The sequence below is a fragment of the Delphinapterus leucas genome, chromosome 1 (genome assembly GCF_059928025.1).
Source record: "Delphinapterus leucas isolate spDelLeu-1000000601 "Yukka" chromosome 1, BTC_Dleu_Yukka2, whole genome shotgun sequence".
NCBI classification, from domain to species: domain Eukaryota; kingdom Metazoa; phylum Chordata; class Mammalia; order Artiodactyla; family Monodontidae; genus Delphinapterus; species Delphinapterus leucas.
The window spans coordinates 76,847,431-76,863,568 of NC_143129.1; the positions used below are offsets into that span (position 1 = coordinate 76,847,431).

Below are 16,138 nucleotides of genomic sequence, written 5' to 3' on the forward strand. Positions count from 1 at the left end.
CCATATCTCTTCCCTCTTGCGTATCCCTCCCTCCCACCCTTCCTATCCCACCCCTCCAGGTGGTCACAGAGCATCGAGCTGATCTCCCTGTGCTATGCGGCTGCTTCCCACTAGCTATCTATTTTACGTTTGGTAGTGTATATATGTCCATGCCTCTCTCTCACTTTGTCCCGGCTTACCCTTCCCCCTCCCCGTATCCTCAAATCCATTCTCTAGTAGGTCTGTGTCTTTATTCCCGTCTTGCCCCTAGGTTCTTCATGACCTTTTTTTTTTTAGATTCCATATATATATGTGTTAGCATACGGTATTTGTTTTTCTGTTTCTGACTTACTTCACTCTGTATGACAGACTCTAGGTCCATCCACCTCACTACAAATAATTTCGATTCTTTTTATGGCTGAGAAATATTCCATTGTATATATGTGCCACATCTTCTTTATCCATTCATCTGTCGATGGACACTTAGGTTGCTTCCATGTCCTGGCTATTGTAAATAGAGCTGCATTGAACATTGTGGTACATGACTCTTTTTGAATTATGGTTTTCTCAGGGTATATGCCCAGTAGTGGGATTGCTGGGTCGTGTGGTAGTTCTATTTTTACTTTTTTAAGGAACTAGATCTGCTCCTGTTACTCCCTTCTAGAAAACCTTCAACAGCTCCCCTCTGTAAAGAATAAAATCCATAACCTGCCCTAACCTTTTCCTCTGTCCTTGTACTTCCTAACATGAATATGTTGTTTTAGTTTTGAAAACCTTTGATATTCCCTACCTCATTTAATGCTCACAGCAGCTCTATGAGATAGGTAGAGCAGGGCAGGTGAGTTATCCACATTTTTTAGGTGGAGAAACTGAGACTCAGTGAGTTTGAGAGAGTTTCCTAATGTCCACCAGCTGTTAAGTGGCAGAACCAGGACGAGAACCCATGTCTTTTCAGTTTTATCTCTTGTTCACTCCTCTTGTCTGGCCCTTTCCTCTTTTCTCCCCTGTGATGCACTGACAGCCTCACCAAATTCGCTGTGTTCTTGACCTCCTTCTGTGCCTCTGCTTATGCTGTTTCCTCCCCCTAGCATGTCCTTGCACAGCACAGCTTCCCATCAGAATTCCACCCTTCCCCAGGCTCTGGTTAAATGTCTCCTCTCTGATTCCCCCTTTGGCCATCCCCTCAGCCAGATCTACTTTGTAGTTACCAGCACATCCTAACATGCATTTTCTTGTTTAGTGAATGCTTCGCTGCTTTGTGTACAGAATTGGATTCTAGAGATCTGAGAGATGGAAGACTTTAGGAGCTTAACTAGTTCTTACAGCCAGGTTGATGTCACTCCCTGCTGTAAGTGCATGGAGAGGCTAACACCTTCCTACTTCATTTAGCCTTTGTTAAAACTGTGAAACTGTGGGTTTAACCCTAACATACACGCGTTGTGGAGGTTACTCAGAACACTTTTGATGGTAAGTATGTGCTTACGATATTTTGATGTCTATAAAGTTCTTTTGTGTGTATTATCTGATTTCATCTTTCAACACGTATTTATTGAATGTCTACTATGTAGTGTGTTCTGGAGCTGCTGCGTGCTGTAGAGAATAAGAGACAATGAAGTTTATCATTAAATGAGGAAAGTAGACATTAAACAATCAGGAAAACACCCAAATAACTAGTTACTCTTGAGTTAGACATTGCAAAGGGAAATTTCAGGGGAGATTCAGCTTCTTGAGTATCGGAGAGAGCTTCGCTGAGAAGAAGCATTTACGCTGAACCATGAAGAATGAGTGTGAGTTGGCCTGGCTGAGGTGGGAGAGAAGGCCCCTAGGTTTGGAGTATAGTGAGCAAGGTGGGGGGCAGCGGGGGAAGCACAAGAGATGAGAACCTGCCAGGCCATGCAGAGGATTTGGAACTTTATACAAGGACAGCGGGAAACCACGGAAGGGTGATGTGTGTTCTAAATTATCTTTTGAAGAAACCCCCCTGACTGTGTGTAGAGAATGGGTGAATTCTAAAGGAGTGGAGGCTGGAGGAGATGTGAGGAGACCAGTTGTTCTAGGTGAGAGGTGTCTTCCAACAGCGTGTGACAGGAAGGGGCAAAAGTAAGTGGATTCCAAAAATAATAGTAGGTAATATCAGTAGGACTTGGCGGTTGGTTAGATTTGAGGGGGCGTCAAAAATAACTCAGGTTTCTGGCATAAGCGACTGTGTGTGCCCCTGTTTCCTGAGGAGGAACTTTGCTCAGGAGCCAGGGTCAGGCTTGGGCTGGGGAGATTGATTTCAGTGTGAACATTTTAGCTTCGAGGGATCCGTGATGGTGATTTGGTTCCACCAGTCGCCCTTTGAGGAAAGTGGAATTACCCACATTTGTTATTGAGAAACTGAGACTTGGAGAGGTTGGGTGGTTTGCCTGAGACTACACAGTGAGGACAAGCTGAGCCTGAGCTGGAGCCCGTACTTTACCCCTAAAGCTGTGCTTTCCAGACCATACCACATGGGCCGCGTGCTACCCTGTCGGCATACCAGTTCTCTGCCTCCACACAACCCCGTCTGCCAAGTTGTCTGCCCTGATCGTCAAACAAGTCCCCAGGCCTCTTGTTCTCCAGGAGTCCTTCATGGACGTGCAAAGGAGAGCTTTCCTGTCTCTGCCCTACCTAGAATTAGAACACACCAGGAGTCACCCCCACTTTTCCACGTATTGTTCACTCACTCAACCTTGTACTGTTCCGCTCACCTCTGACACATGTTGAGTGTAGGTCACCCAATCTGGACCTGGACAAGACTTCAGAAAACACCGTAGAGCCATTTGCGTAGGACTTTACACTTCCAAAGAACTTAACAAATATTACCTCTTTGATCCTCACCTCAGCTCTGGGAGAAAGAAAGGACGTGTACATTCCTTCAGCAAACATTTTGGAGCAGGTGCCCACCACGCACAAGACGCTTTGCTGGACCTTGGCCGGTGTTACAAGGATGAGTAAGATGCCGTCCTTGTTCTCAAGGGGTTTAAGGTCTACCAGGGAAAATAGATGATAGACTAAGAAGTTAAGGAACTTGTTTTGAGAGTTCCTCCAAGTTACTGTCCTCTAAATAAGGAATCACTTGGACTGCCTGTTGAAATAAAAATAGTATTCATACCACAGACCTGCTGAGTTGAACCCGCAGGGTTAGAGCCTCAAGTAATTCATATGCTGCTCCTCAGCTAGTAAATGATCCACTTGAGATGTGAGCCTTTTCTGGCTACATTGCCTACTTTCCCACTCCATTCTTCTGCCCTCTACTTTTACAGATGAGAGAATTGACACGTGTAGAAGTCAAGTGGGTAGTGGCCCACAGTGAATTAGAGACAGAATTGGAATTAGCACCTGAATTTCCCTGATTTCCAAGCCCAACGCTTTTCTGCAACATCATTTAAAGTGTTAACTCTGCACTCTGGTTCTGATTGAAACCACTGCTTTTACTTGATCTGTACCCTTTTTTCCCTCTAAATGTCTTCAGTTATATAAGCTCTTAGGGAGCATTTATGTCATATTCTGTCAGCAAGGATTGTCTGCAAACTGGCCTCTTTTATTTACTATAGGGATGTGCTGTGTTTCCAGCCTCAGACCATGGGGAAAATTCTACCCAGAGGCAGAATCCTTGGAAAGTTAGGGTGCCAGGAAGCTGCTTAAAGCTCCACCCTGGCAGATAAGGGAAACCAGACCAGTAGGACCAGGTCAGGGTTCAGTGAGTGTGGACTTTATCTAGAACTAAGGTCCTGGCAAGGTAGCTCTTTCCTGGTTACTACTCCTCGCTTTGGGCAGGGATTCAAGAACATTGCTTTGCCCCAGACTCAGAACACCTAGGTCAGCCTATGTATAGTGTACTTTTTATATCTATCTGTCTATCATATGTGTTCTATATCTTTATATACATGTATTGCATATATGTATTTGTATCTCATGTATATATCATCATATATATTATATGTGTGTGCACATGTGAGATGTATATATTATATGTGTGTTTGTATATGTGTGCATGTGTGTACGTATGTATGTAAAAAAGAAAATAGAGAAAGCCCAGTAAAGACCAATTAGGTCTACATACGGGCACAGGTCATATAGCTTTTTGTTCAGGAACACAGACCTTGAAGTCAGTTACTTAACCTCTGTTCACTCATCCGAGAATGGAGATGTACTACCTGCCTCACCAGGCTTTTGTGATGGTTAAATAAGATAATGTATGTCAAATGTTTAGCATGGTACCTGGTAGCTAGTAAGAACTTAATAATTATTATCACAGAACAGGGATATTCTCGGCCTTTCCCTCATTTACACATTTGTGGTGGAGTGGGGCTAAGGATGAAGAGACCTCCCATCGGAAGGGGCTGATACCACCCAGCTTAAGCCAGTTGTCACCATATGAGACTAAAGCCCCAGTGATGCCACAACTTCTGCCTTTTCAAGAGAAACCAGAAACCTGTATTTTTAAATATGAAATTGCCTGATTTTTTAAAATTTTTAACAATTAATTTTAAACACACATATATACATATATGTGTGTGTATGTGTATACACACATATATACATACGTATATATGTGTGTATACACACACACACACACACACAAATACCATAGGCCAACAGCAGGGATTTGTGGGCTGGTACCACTCTTCAGCTTTGCTGTCTGGAAGGTCACCAGAACTTTCCCTGCTTCCTCAAGCACCCTCTAGGCTAGGATGCGGAGGCTGTTTCACCATGTATTTGCAGAGCGCCCATGCTGTGTCTGGTGCTGGAGAGCATACCGGGAAGAACACCCTGTAACCATTGCCCTCTGGCAGAGAGGCAGGACTAACACAGCAGATGACAGGGAGCAGTGTAGGAAGGAGGAACATTTGTGAAAGAATGTGGGCTGCGTTGTAAAGAAAAGGATGAGGAAATGGAATATTTCTGTGAACTGATAACGGAGTTTCTTTGAGGGTATATTAAGCGAGAAATCAAAGCGTAAAAGGTGTAGGATACTACCTGTTGTGGAAGCAAGAAAGGAAAATAAGAGTATTTATATGTGTTTGCTTAGTTTTTACAAGAAGAAACACAGAAAACCAAAAACAAATGAAAGTGGTTACTTGGGGAGGAGTGGGATGAAGGGACAGGGACACTTCTGAATATACCTTTTAAATTGCATTTTGAGTTTTCAACCATGTAAATGTTTGACAGATTCAAAAAATAAAATTAAATAAATAAGCCTGAAAAAGCAAACCCTAAAATTACAGACGAATATAAAAAGAAACCTAGGGACTTCCCTGACAGTACAGTGGTTAAGACTCCACGCTTCCACTGCAGGGGGCGCAGGTTTGGTCCCTGGTGGGAGACTAAGATCCCACTGCTGCATGGTGCAGCCAAAAAAAAAGTAACCTAAATGCACTTCAAATTGATAACATAAAGAAGAATTCATCCAAAGTAACTTTCACACACAGTACTGGCTGTATACCTTTAGTGGGATATAGTCTAAGGACAGAAAGAATTGCAAGGAAACGCTGAACTTTACTTAGTAAGTTTGCTGTTGCTGGTGTTACTGATGCAGTAACTCTGAAAACAGTATTTGATGTATTACAGAAGAGAGCAAATGAGTAAATGTATTACTGTTGTTTGTGAACAAGGTTCTCACTATGGGAAAAGGAAGATAAAATATGGAGTTGGGGAAGATGAGGAAGAACCGTGTAGTGTTGGAGTCGAACAAGATTTTATTGTGAACTCACAATTTCTTAATCAATTTATTTCCTGGCTCTGTCCATTGAAAGGGCCTAGAAGCAGTGACAGCTTAGCAGCAATGAGCACCTAGCATCCAGATCTTGTTTCTAAATACATTTCCTACTAAAAGGAACCAGGGCTCCTTAGAGAAATGTTTGAGTCAAAGTCTGACATAGGGAAAATACAAGGTGAGCCTGGAGTATTTTTGTGTGTGTGCCAGAAAATAAGGATGCGCTCAGAGACAGATAGTGGCACTTTAAAGGACACAGCTGGCTTGTAGAAGCTCCCACCAGCCAAACTGGGACAACTTTAACATTTTTTTAAGAGCAGTAATGGATTATAATGCATTGCATTGAGGGAAAAAAAATCATGAGTTCATAGCACTATTCCAGAAAAGGGACAAAATGACCTTCTTTACAAGATTGCCTGCTAATAGATGTAGAAGGAATGATAGAATTCCTTCACCTCATCATGCTGCCCCTTCAACTTTAATATAGGTTTGAAAATTTTCCCAAAATGCCATTTTGCAGCCACCAGTGCAGTAAGTGGTTCAGGCCAGGATCATCAATGGATAGTAAAACTATTGGGTGGGAAGCTGTTGGACAACAGGATATTCACCAGTCTCAAAATATCACCCCACGGATTTCCCACTAATTCAAATGGGAAAATATACTTTTACCATTGAGAAATCTTAGGAGCACCAACTTATCTAAGTAATCAAATGTAGGATCACCAGAAATGGGCAAGTTATGCTACATCACTTATCTAATATTATTTTAAAATGTTTAATCTGAATCTAATCCTGAGGAGACAGGCAGATCTGTTACAGGCCATTCAATAAGACAACTGGCCTGAACTCTTCTACATGTCAGTGTTAGGAGAGACCAAGAAAAGTGGGCAGGCAGGGGCTGATATTCTAGATTAAATGAATCTAAAAACCATGAACGAATGCAATTCTGAGATCTTTGACTGGATCGTGTATTGAGGCAGTTGGGGAACAACTATGTAGGAGATTAATGAAACAATTAGGGAAATTTGAATATAGACTATATATTAGATAATATTATTTTTTGTTTTTATTTTTTGGCTGTGTAGGGTCTTCGTTGCTGTGCACGGGCTTTCTCTAGTTGCGGCGAGTGGGGACTATTCTTCGTTGCAGTGCGCGGGCTTCTCATCGTCGTGGCTTCTCATCGTTGTGGCTTCTCTTGTTGCGGAGCATGGGCTCTAGGCACGCGGGCTTCAGTAGTTGTGGCTCGCAGGCTCCAGTAGTCGTGGCTTGTGGGCTCTAGAGTGCAGGCTCAGTAGTTGTGGCTCACGGGCCTAGTTACTCTGTGGCATGTGGGATCTTCCCAGACCAGGGATTGAACCCGTGTCCCCTGCATTGGCAGGAGGATTCTTAACCACTGCGCCACCAGGGAAGCCCTAGATAATATTATCGTATCAAAGTTAAACTCATTGGGTGTGCTGATGGCATTGTGGTTATATAGAATTCCAAGGGTCTCGGGGGACATATGCTGAAATATTTAGGGGTAAAATGTCATGATGTGTGCAACTTTCAAATGGGAAAAAGTGTATAATCATAGAAAGATAAAGCAAGTGACAAATGTTAATTGGTGAATCTAGATGAAGGGTATATAGGTGTTCATCATGCTGCCCCTTCAACTTTAATAATAGGTTTGAAAATTTTCCCAAAAAATGTTGGGGTAAAAGAAATGTGAGCTGCAGTGGCCAGGGAATGCTTCATGGAATCAGTGCCATTTGACCAGAGCCTTGAAAAAGGAGTAAAGGAGGGATAGAGAGGAGAAGGGATGGAGGTCTTCATAAAGCAGAGGTGAGAATGAGCACAGAGTCTTTTAGGATCCAGTAGAGGTAAGGAAAAGTGAACAAGTAATAAGAGTGAATTTGAAAGGTACTTGGATCCACTTGATGAAAGGCCTTTAACACCAGGTAAATGCACGCACATCCGATCATATAGAGAGTAAGAAGGGAAATCATAGGTTCTTGACCGGGGGGGGACCCAAAGAAATATTGTTTGGGAAAGTTAGTCCTTTGTGATAGAATGCTGGAGGGACTGGAGAGTGAAAACAAGAGGTTTGTGGTTTTTTTTTTAAGTCATCCAGACTTGAGGCAATGGACATGTGGCTTAAAGTGATGGATATCAGTGATAATGTAAAGGAAGGAGCAACTCTGGGAAAACATAAAAGGACTTATCAGTCTCCGTAACTGACTGGATAAATATGGGGGTTACTGAGAAGTTGATTCAGAAGATCTATCTCAATGATGCCATTTAGAGAGCCACAAATTTTGCGGGAACTTCTCTACTCTCCTGGGCCTTCTCCATGCCCATCAGATTTAGGCTGATTGGAATCTGATCTCTGCTGCCCAGTTTTGATGGGAATATCATCAGGAAGAGGGAGAGCCCGCCATTAAAGTCTTGATCTGCTGATACAGGCATTTCTCCCTCCTCTAATTCAGTGGTAGTTTTTCCTCCTTTAAGCTCTCAAAGAGAAAAAAAAAATTTTTTTGCATCTGTTAAAATTATACTTATGTTGTAATCCCCCATGTCCTCCACTGTCTCTCCCCTAGCCTGTGATTTTTTTTTTTTTTTTTAGAGGAACTTTCAATGGCTGCTGAAATGATCCTTGTCTTTGCCCCTAACAGTCCTCTACAGCCAGGTACATAAACCTTGGCTTCATGTGCTTTGAGTTACGTTGAACAGCTCACAGCCTAGCTCAAATGCAAAACCAAACCAGGTTAAGTTACCAGACCATTCCTTCTAAGCTTAAATGTGGGCATAGGAAACCAGTTTCCTGCAGAGTCAAGCAGAACAAGGCAAGGAGGAGGCCCAAGCTGTCCCAAGATAGAATGGGCTTTCTCCTGAAGTAGTAAGGAGGGAGAAGTGCAAGCCCATTCTGGGTAACCCAGGGGTGGGATGTTGTGGATCAAGCCGAAGACAGCAGATGAGCAGCTGGAATAAAAAGCCTTTAATAGTTCATTCTGAGAATCCCTCACCGATGTGGGGGGTGGAGCTGTTGCCCTTCAGTGTTTATACTAAAGTTCTATATGTATACCTCATCCATTACCTGCGAGCGACTGTATCTTATTCGTTTTTGTACCCCGTAGTGCCTGGCATAGTGCGTAGAGCAGCGCTGTGCCGTTGAACTTTCCGCAGCGACGGAAGTGTTTTATCCCGCACTGTCCTGTATGGTAGCCACTAGCCATAGCACAACTGAGAAACAGAATTTTAAAATTTAAGTATCTACATGCGGCTAGTGGCTGTTGTATTAGGTAGATAGCACGGGTCTAGAATCTAGGACTTCTTTTTTTTCCATTTTACTGAGGTATAATTGACACACAGCACTGCCTAAGTTTAAGATGTCCAGCATAGTGACCTGGCATCCGTGTATTGCAAAATGATTACCGCAGTACGTTTAGTTATCATGCATAGATTCTAGGACACTTATTAAATGATGAGCTAAGTCTTGAACCTTTACCTTGGATGAGGAGGTGGGGGGTGGCAGGGCATGATGGACTAGGGTAATTTGAAGAAAGCCAGAAGTTGTAGCTTCTGGAAGTTCACCTTCTTGTCTGGCTGACAGGTGTAGTAATGGGGAGTAGAGTAAGAAGAATATCTAGGAAGAAGGAACAGTATGGGCAAAGACAGGAGCCGGAAACCATGGCAAGAGAAAGAACAGTGAAGAGCAGGGACCAAAAATAGGACGGAGCATTCACTGTGTTAGGCACAGGGGGTGCTGATCAACAAGACCACCCTGACTTCGTGGACCTTACAGCCCTACGGACAAGCGCACAAGCAGCTCCACTGATTGTATGCAGTAAGGATAGGTACTGGGAGCTGTGGGAGACAGCGGAGGGGCATCAGGCAGTACTTCCTTTTCGATGCTGTGCCTAATGGCCTCGCTTGAAGACAGGGTGACCTTTCTCCCAAGTACAATGGGGAAGCTCTAAAAGGTTTTAATCAGCAAAGTGGCACAGGTAAATCTGCATTTTAGTAAGGTGATTCTACTGCATTGGCCAGTTTCCACCCCGGGTCCTTCTTAGCTTGATTGTGGTTTTTCTTTTAAACCAACCACCTCCAGTGTCTTGTCTGGTTTATGTCTTGTTTCGTTTTTCTTCCCTGCTTCCTACTTTCCTGCATCACTCTCTCCTGGGCCCCACGCTCTCTTCTTCCTTGATGTCCTTCTCTCTCTGATCCAAAGATCAGCCAGTAAAAAGCAGTCTCACCTGTCCAGGTAAGTGGGGTGCCAGGGTGAGGGGGGAAGAAGACCCCTCTTTTAAATTTAAAAGTTATTTATTTGTACTGTGTTGTATTTATTATTTGAATAGTTAGTACCTTCACATGACTCAGAATTTAAATGGTACGAACGAGAAGATAAGGAAAAGATTCCAACTCCATCCCTTTGCCCCTGGCACAGTTTCCTTCCTCAGAGGCAACCAGTGATCTATGTTTTCTTTTGTACCCTCTCAGAGGTATTTTACACATTTTATATATATGTAAGCAAACATATAAACAAATCATTCCTTCTCTTTTACCGTCTACATAATTCTGCATCTTCCTTTTTCCACTCAGCAGCATGCCTTGGAGACTATTCCTTATCATGTATAAAGAGCCCCCTCCTTCTTTTATATGACCGAATACTGTGTCATTATATTGACGTACTGCAGTTTATTTAACCAGTCACCCCTTATGAACACTTAGAGTCTTTGCAGTGTTCTGCCACTGCACACAGTGCTTACGTGAAGCCCCTTCTACACAGTCATTTGCTAGATACGAATAGGAGACACCCTCCGGAGGGGCAGCAACTTCTGAGTAGGAACTGGCAACTTGTACACTTTTCTGGAAAGGAGAGGCATAGCAATGATCTGAGCTTCTCCTCTTCCTGCAGGGGCCCTATTATTAGATCTGGTTTGGTGATCCGTGGTACCTTGAGGTTGTAGGGCCTTAATAGTTTCTAAGCAGGGTGCCTCAAGCTGGCTGTAGGAATGGGGTTGGAATACTACCAGCAAACAGACCAGATTCCTGTTCTCCCATGGTACACACAAAATAAATGGAATTTCAGAGGTTTGGGTCATATTGTACGCCTCCTTTCTAGAACAGGGTACAAGTTGCCAATTACCCAACAGGTAAAGTTGCCAATTACGCAACTAAAGGCCTAGTTACCCTCCTAGAGACACTTGTTTTGGAGAGGGACGAAGAGACGAAGCTAAAGTGAGAGAGAGTGTCTCTGATACAGCCACTGCAGTCCTCTGCTGTGTCCCTGCAGGCCTCTGTGTGTTTGTGGCCCTCCCATCCTTGCCTTCCAGTCCCCCCTTCCTTAAAAATCATCACCTAAAACTAACTAGCTGTTTGGTTTTTTCTTGTCTTTTTCTCGCATTCATTTCCTCTGCTGCCTCCGTTCTGTTCCATCAGCCCCATTGCAGCCTGGTAAGACCCAACAAGCATGTATATTTGTTCACACCCTGTTCTTGCTACCGTCTCTTTGTCTCCTGACTCCAGGAAGGGCTATTTCCCTTCACGCCTTGCTGGGTATTAAAGAGATCATGCTTGCCTTGCCAACCTAGGATTCCAGATAGGTGATGTTGCCAGTGGTGTAGATGTGGCTGATCTCCCACCAGATTGAGCGGGTTACAGGGTGAGAGGGTCGGTCTCTTGTTACCCAAGACTCAGGGCCCCTTTGACAGAGCTTCTTTCTGCTACAAGGCTGGTCCCTCCCTGCCCAATTCATTGTTGTGCTTTTCTTACTCTTTCTCCAGGTTAAGTAGCCTGTCTTTGGGAGATTCAGCACCTGAACGCAAGTCCCCTTCCCACCACCGCCAACCCTCCGACACCTCTGAGACAACAGGTAACCTTCTCGGGGCATTAACACGTAGACACAGAGGTGTTTACTCATACAGACAGATCTGTATACCCCAGATGTAAAACAACTTAGCCTTTATATTGAGCTCATAATGTGTGCTAGGTATTGTGTTATATGCTTTATACAGATTACCTTATTCAGTCCTTTTACCAGTTGTAGAAAGTAGATTTTATCATGCCTATTTTATGGATGAGGAAGCTGAGACACAGAGTGGTTAAAAAATTTGCCAGGTGTACAGGCTTGTAGGAGACAAAGCCAGGACCTGAAACCAGTTGAGTTTTAACTCTATAATTCATGCTTTCTCCATCACAGGAAGCAGTCACACATACCTGCACACGTGCACGATGTCTAGTACACGCCCATAGGGATGGAGTCAGTTAGGAGTTATAGTCTCTCTTTCTTTTTTCCTACGCTCTGCATATGGTTGTATGTGTGACAAACAGGGTTTTCTCTTGTCATTTATCCTTCCCTGGATTTTGACAAGGGGCCAGCCCTCAGTCACCCCACGTGAGTTACCCAGCTCTGCAGAATCAACAAGCACTGGTGTCCCATCTGCTGTATTCATTGGACGTAATTTAATGGAAAACTTCCAGTCTCACTTAGGCTTCAATCCCAGGGCTGCTTCTCTGTAACACTAGCCTTCAGGCTGGAGTTGGCCATCCCCTTCTTCGACCAGTCTCACCCAAACAGGCCTAAAAAGACAGACATACATAAGAGAGACAAACATCTCAGCACCTCAGAGAAAGGAATTTCTTGTATAGCATACAGAGTAGATGACCGGGTTTTGTCGATCACTGAGGAAGGCAGGCATTTCAATAGTGTGTGTGGGCAGGAAAAGTCTGGGGAACCTGGAAAGGCTTTCTGGAGGAAGAAGCACACTGGGACCTCCCTGGGTTGGTCTTGGCTTGTGTGCACTAACTTTCTGATAACAGTTCCTACCGAACTCCCTTCTTTCTCCTCCTTACCTCTCACCAGGTCTCGTTCAACGCTGTGTCATCATCCAAAAGGACCAGCATGGCTTCGGCTTCACAGTCAGCGGGGATCGCATCGTTCTGGTGCAGTCTGTACGGCCTGGTGAGTGTTGCGTCCCTGCCACCTGCAGTTCTTACAAAGTTCTTACAAAGCCACCATGTATGTGACAGTGCCATAGGACTTGAAGGACTTGCAGGTGCTTTCTCTGGAGGCCTGGGCATCCTGGGGCATGAATGATTCATTCTAGAACTGGTTCCCCAGGGGCATCTGGGGAAGTCTCCACAATGCTAAGCTTCCAGGCGGGATTTCTAGGGATCGCACTCCAGGCTTGTTTCCCCTGTTGGAAGTGTGAAAATGGCAGAATAGCCTTCAGGTCATCAGGCAGGTGCCTGATTGCCCTCCAGGGGAGCTCCTCGTCCTGGGTTGGAAGATGCCGTGGAGAAATCGAAGACCCGCTTTCTTCTTTCTCACCTTCACATGACCTTGCTCCGTGCACGAATGGTCACTGTGCTGCGGCAGTTCACAGTTGAGACAGGCACACTGGTCTAAATGTATTTGCAGATGTTTTAACAGTAAGTAATAAATGACCTAAAGATGTGTGTTGGGCAGTACGTGGGAGGAAAGGGTGTTTGTAAGTTTGTATTTGGGTAGTTGGTGGTTCGAAGCTAAGTATTTCCCTTCTGATCAGTTTAGGAAGCCTCCTTAGAAGAAAATAGGATTTCAGGAGTAGTTTGAAAGATGGCCATGGAAAACACATTGGCGGGATAGAAATTGGGTGGGAAGGGAGGGCATTATAAGCAAATCGATCGAGTAACCAGTGATGTGTGAAAAAGCTTCAGATATTTCAAAGCACTGTCATATGTCAGGTGGTAGAATCATTGTTGTTAAGTGACCCAGACTGAAGAAGGTGATCAGGAAGGAGATGGGAGTAGCGGAGAGTATGAAGCAAGTATCCCTAACACAAGCAAGTATCCGTAACAGGAGTGAACTTCAGTGTAGCCCATGGGATTGGGGCTGGCAACGTGGTGCATCATAGGCTTGAAGAAGAGTACAAGGAAAGGGGTAGGGGGCAGGCCAGCATTTTCCCACTAAGTACAGTGCAAAATGGGAAGGAAATATACTTACATAATTTGGGAGACATATTTGGGATTTATTTAATGGGAAAAGTGAAAAGAGAATTTCAAATTTATGACCAAAATGAGGTATGTGGATCATACAGGGATATAAATAATTATAGCTCCTTATGTTTGGTAGTTAACTTTTGTCAGCGAGAGGTTTGTTTTTCATATCCTAGGGTAGAGCTCTGAAAAGATACTTTTATTCTTTGCTTCCATATTCTCTCAAGGTTCCTGGACTAGGGTGAGACAGAGCAAGTGGGACTGCCAGTAACTTGTACTTTGCCTCTATGGTCTGTTTGATACAAAAAGTATGGGGACCCCCTCCAGTGAAGTGTGAGTTCAGCACTCTTCCAATTTTGCCTCCTCTCAGACCTGGAGAGGAAAGAACAAAAGGATGGCTTGCAGTAAAATACGAGTTTTGGAAAATCTGTGTATGTGTGAGTACTTCGGGCAGGAGAGAAGAAGAGAATTCATTTGGATTGGCATTGAAATCATAAGAGCAACAAAGCAGTTGTTGTCTTTTCCAGATTTTAGGCTTCTCAGTTCACTGTTTCTCAAAGTGTAGTCTGTGTTCTGCCTACATCAGAATCACCTAGGCCCTTAGGATGGTTGAAATCCTCATTCCGGGGCCCAGTCCCAGAAGTACTGAATCACTTGCTAGCAAGGGGGTCAAGGAATATGCTTTTTAACAAGTTTTCCTGGTGAGTCTCATGCTTACTGAAGTTTAGAACTTCTGCTCTAATTCCGTTACTCTGAAAAGTTTAATTTCTTTTAATCCCTAAGTTATTGGAAGTCACCTCATGTGTTTCATACATTCAGGCAAAATAGCTCTTTCCCCTCCACCTTTAGTTTCTAGATGACAGTGTAAAAGAGAGTTTTCAAGCTACTTGCAAGTACTTTTCCATAAATAGCACACTTAAGATGAGGGTAGTCTGGGTCCCAATACTGAAAAGCCAAATTGGAATGTAGTCATCACTGTAATTTCTCTTTTCAGACTAGAAACATCTAGATGTGCTTTGTCGGAGTTTTGTTTTGATCAGATGAATGCAACTTACAGATTTAAGGATCATCTTGGGGCAGATTTACAAGAAACATAATTTTTATGCTTCTCGTGAACTTCTTTCTTTTTTTTTTTAATAAGCTTTCTGAGTGAACATATTTTAAATATTTATTTATTTATTTATTTAGCTGCATCGGGTCTTAGTTTCATTACGCGGGAACTTCCATTGCAGCTCGCAGGCTTTTCGTTGTGACACACAAGCTTCTCTCTAGTTGTGACGTGCAGGCTCCAGAGCACGCAGCCTCAGTAGTTGCGGTGCACAGGCTCAGTAGATGAGGCATGTGGGCTCAGTAGTTGTGGCACGTGGGCTGTCTAGTTGAGGCAGACGGGCTCAGTAGTTGTGGCACGGGGACTCTCTAGTTGAGGCACGTGGGCTCGGTAGTTGTGGTGCGTGAGCTTAGTTGCCCCGTGGCATGTGGGATCTTAGTTCCCCACCCAGGGATCGAACCCGAGTCCCCTGCATTGAAAGGTGGATTCTTTACCACTGGACCCCCAGGGGAGTCCCTCGTGAACTTATCTCATCATTAGTGTTTCTTATGCTTTCTGGGTATAACTTAAACTAGGACTCTAACTTATTTAAAACTACATTTGGCCTTCCATATCCGCGAGTTTTGCATCTGAGAATTCTGCATCCATGGATTCAACCAACTGCAGATTGAAATTTCCATCTGCAGTTGGTTGAATCCACAGATGCGAAACCTGCAGGTGTGTACTACTCCATTTTAAGTAAGGGACTTGAACATCTGCAGATTTTGATATCTGTGGGAGGTACTAGAACTAATCCCCGGTGGATACCGAGGGATGACTGTACGTGGTGATCAAAACCACTGCAGCTCCAGAACAATTTTTTAACAGAAAATAAAGCAGTGATCATTATCATCCTTAATGCTAGGAACCCCCATAATATCCTTGTGAACTTCTCAGGGCTTAGGGACCACAGTTTGAAAACGCTTGTTGTAATCCTTTTCTCATATTCCTCTTAAAAATGATTATTACTTCAGCAATTATTTACTACAGTGAACTCGTTCTTCCCACTGGATAATAGAAATAACTCTTATTTGACCTTGGAACATCTAGACACATTCAAATAAAGCACACGTTACTCTCCGCAGAGCATGGCCCTGCCTCTCTGCCACCTTGGCCTGGCTCTCAGAGGAGAAGTCTGGCTTCTGAGCCAGGTGGAGGAAAGAGCAAGAGATGTGTCCTTATACAGTCCAGTCCAGCTCAAAGGGAGTTGTGTCACTGGAGCAGAATAGGATGTACACCCAGCATTTGAGGCACTTAACACAGAGAGGTGAGAAGAGATTTGAGGGGGAAGGTGACCTGACAGGGTTGTTGGTGTAGATTCAGCCACCTCTGGAAAGGTCGTGGGGCTCTGCTGACCAGGCCTTCTCCTTCCTCAC

General features: G+C 43.9%; 1 protein-coding gene across 1 annotated transcript in view; it reads left to right on the forward strand.

Moving 5' to 3' along the window:
* ARHGEF11 (Rho guanine nucleotide exchange factor 11) overlaps nucleotides 1-16,138 on the forward strand; it is a 147,819-nt gene that overhangs the window by 87,426 nt on the left and 44,255 nt on the right. Inside the window, exons 5-6 of the mRNA XM_089907299.1 lie at nucleotides 11,482-11,570; nucleotides 12,561-12,659. Of these exons, the coding sequence (XP_089763425.1) occupies nucleotides 11,482-11,570; nucleotides 12,561-12,659 (188 nt within the window). The remainder of the gene's footprint in view (nucleotides 1-11,481; nucleotides 11,571-12,560; nucleotides 12,660-16,138) is intronic.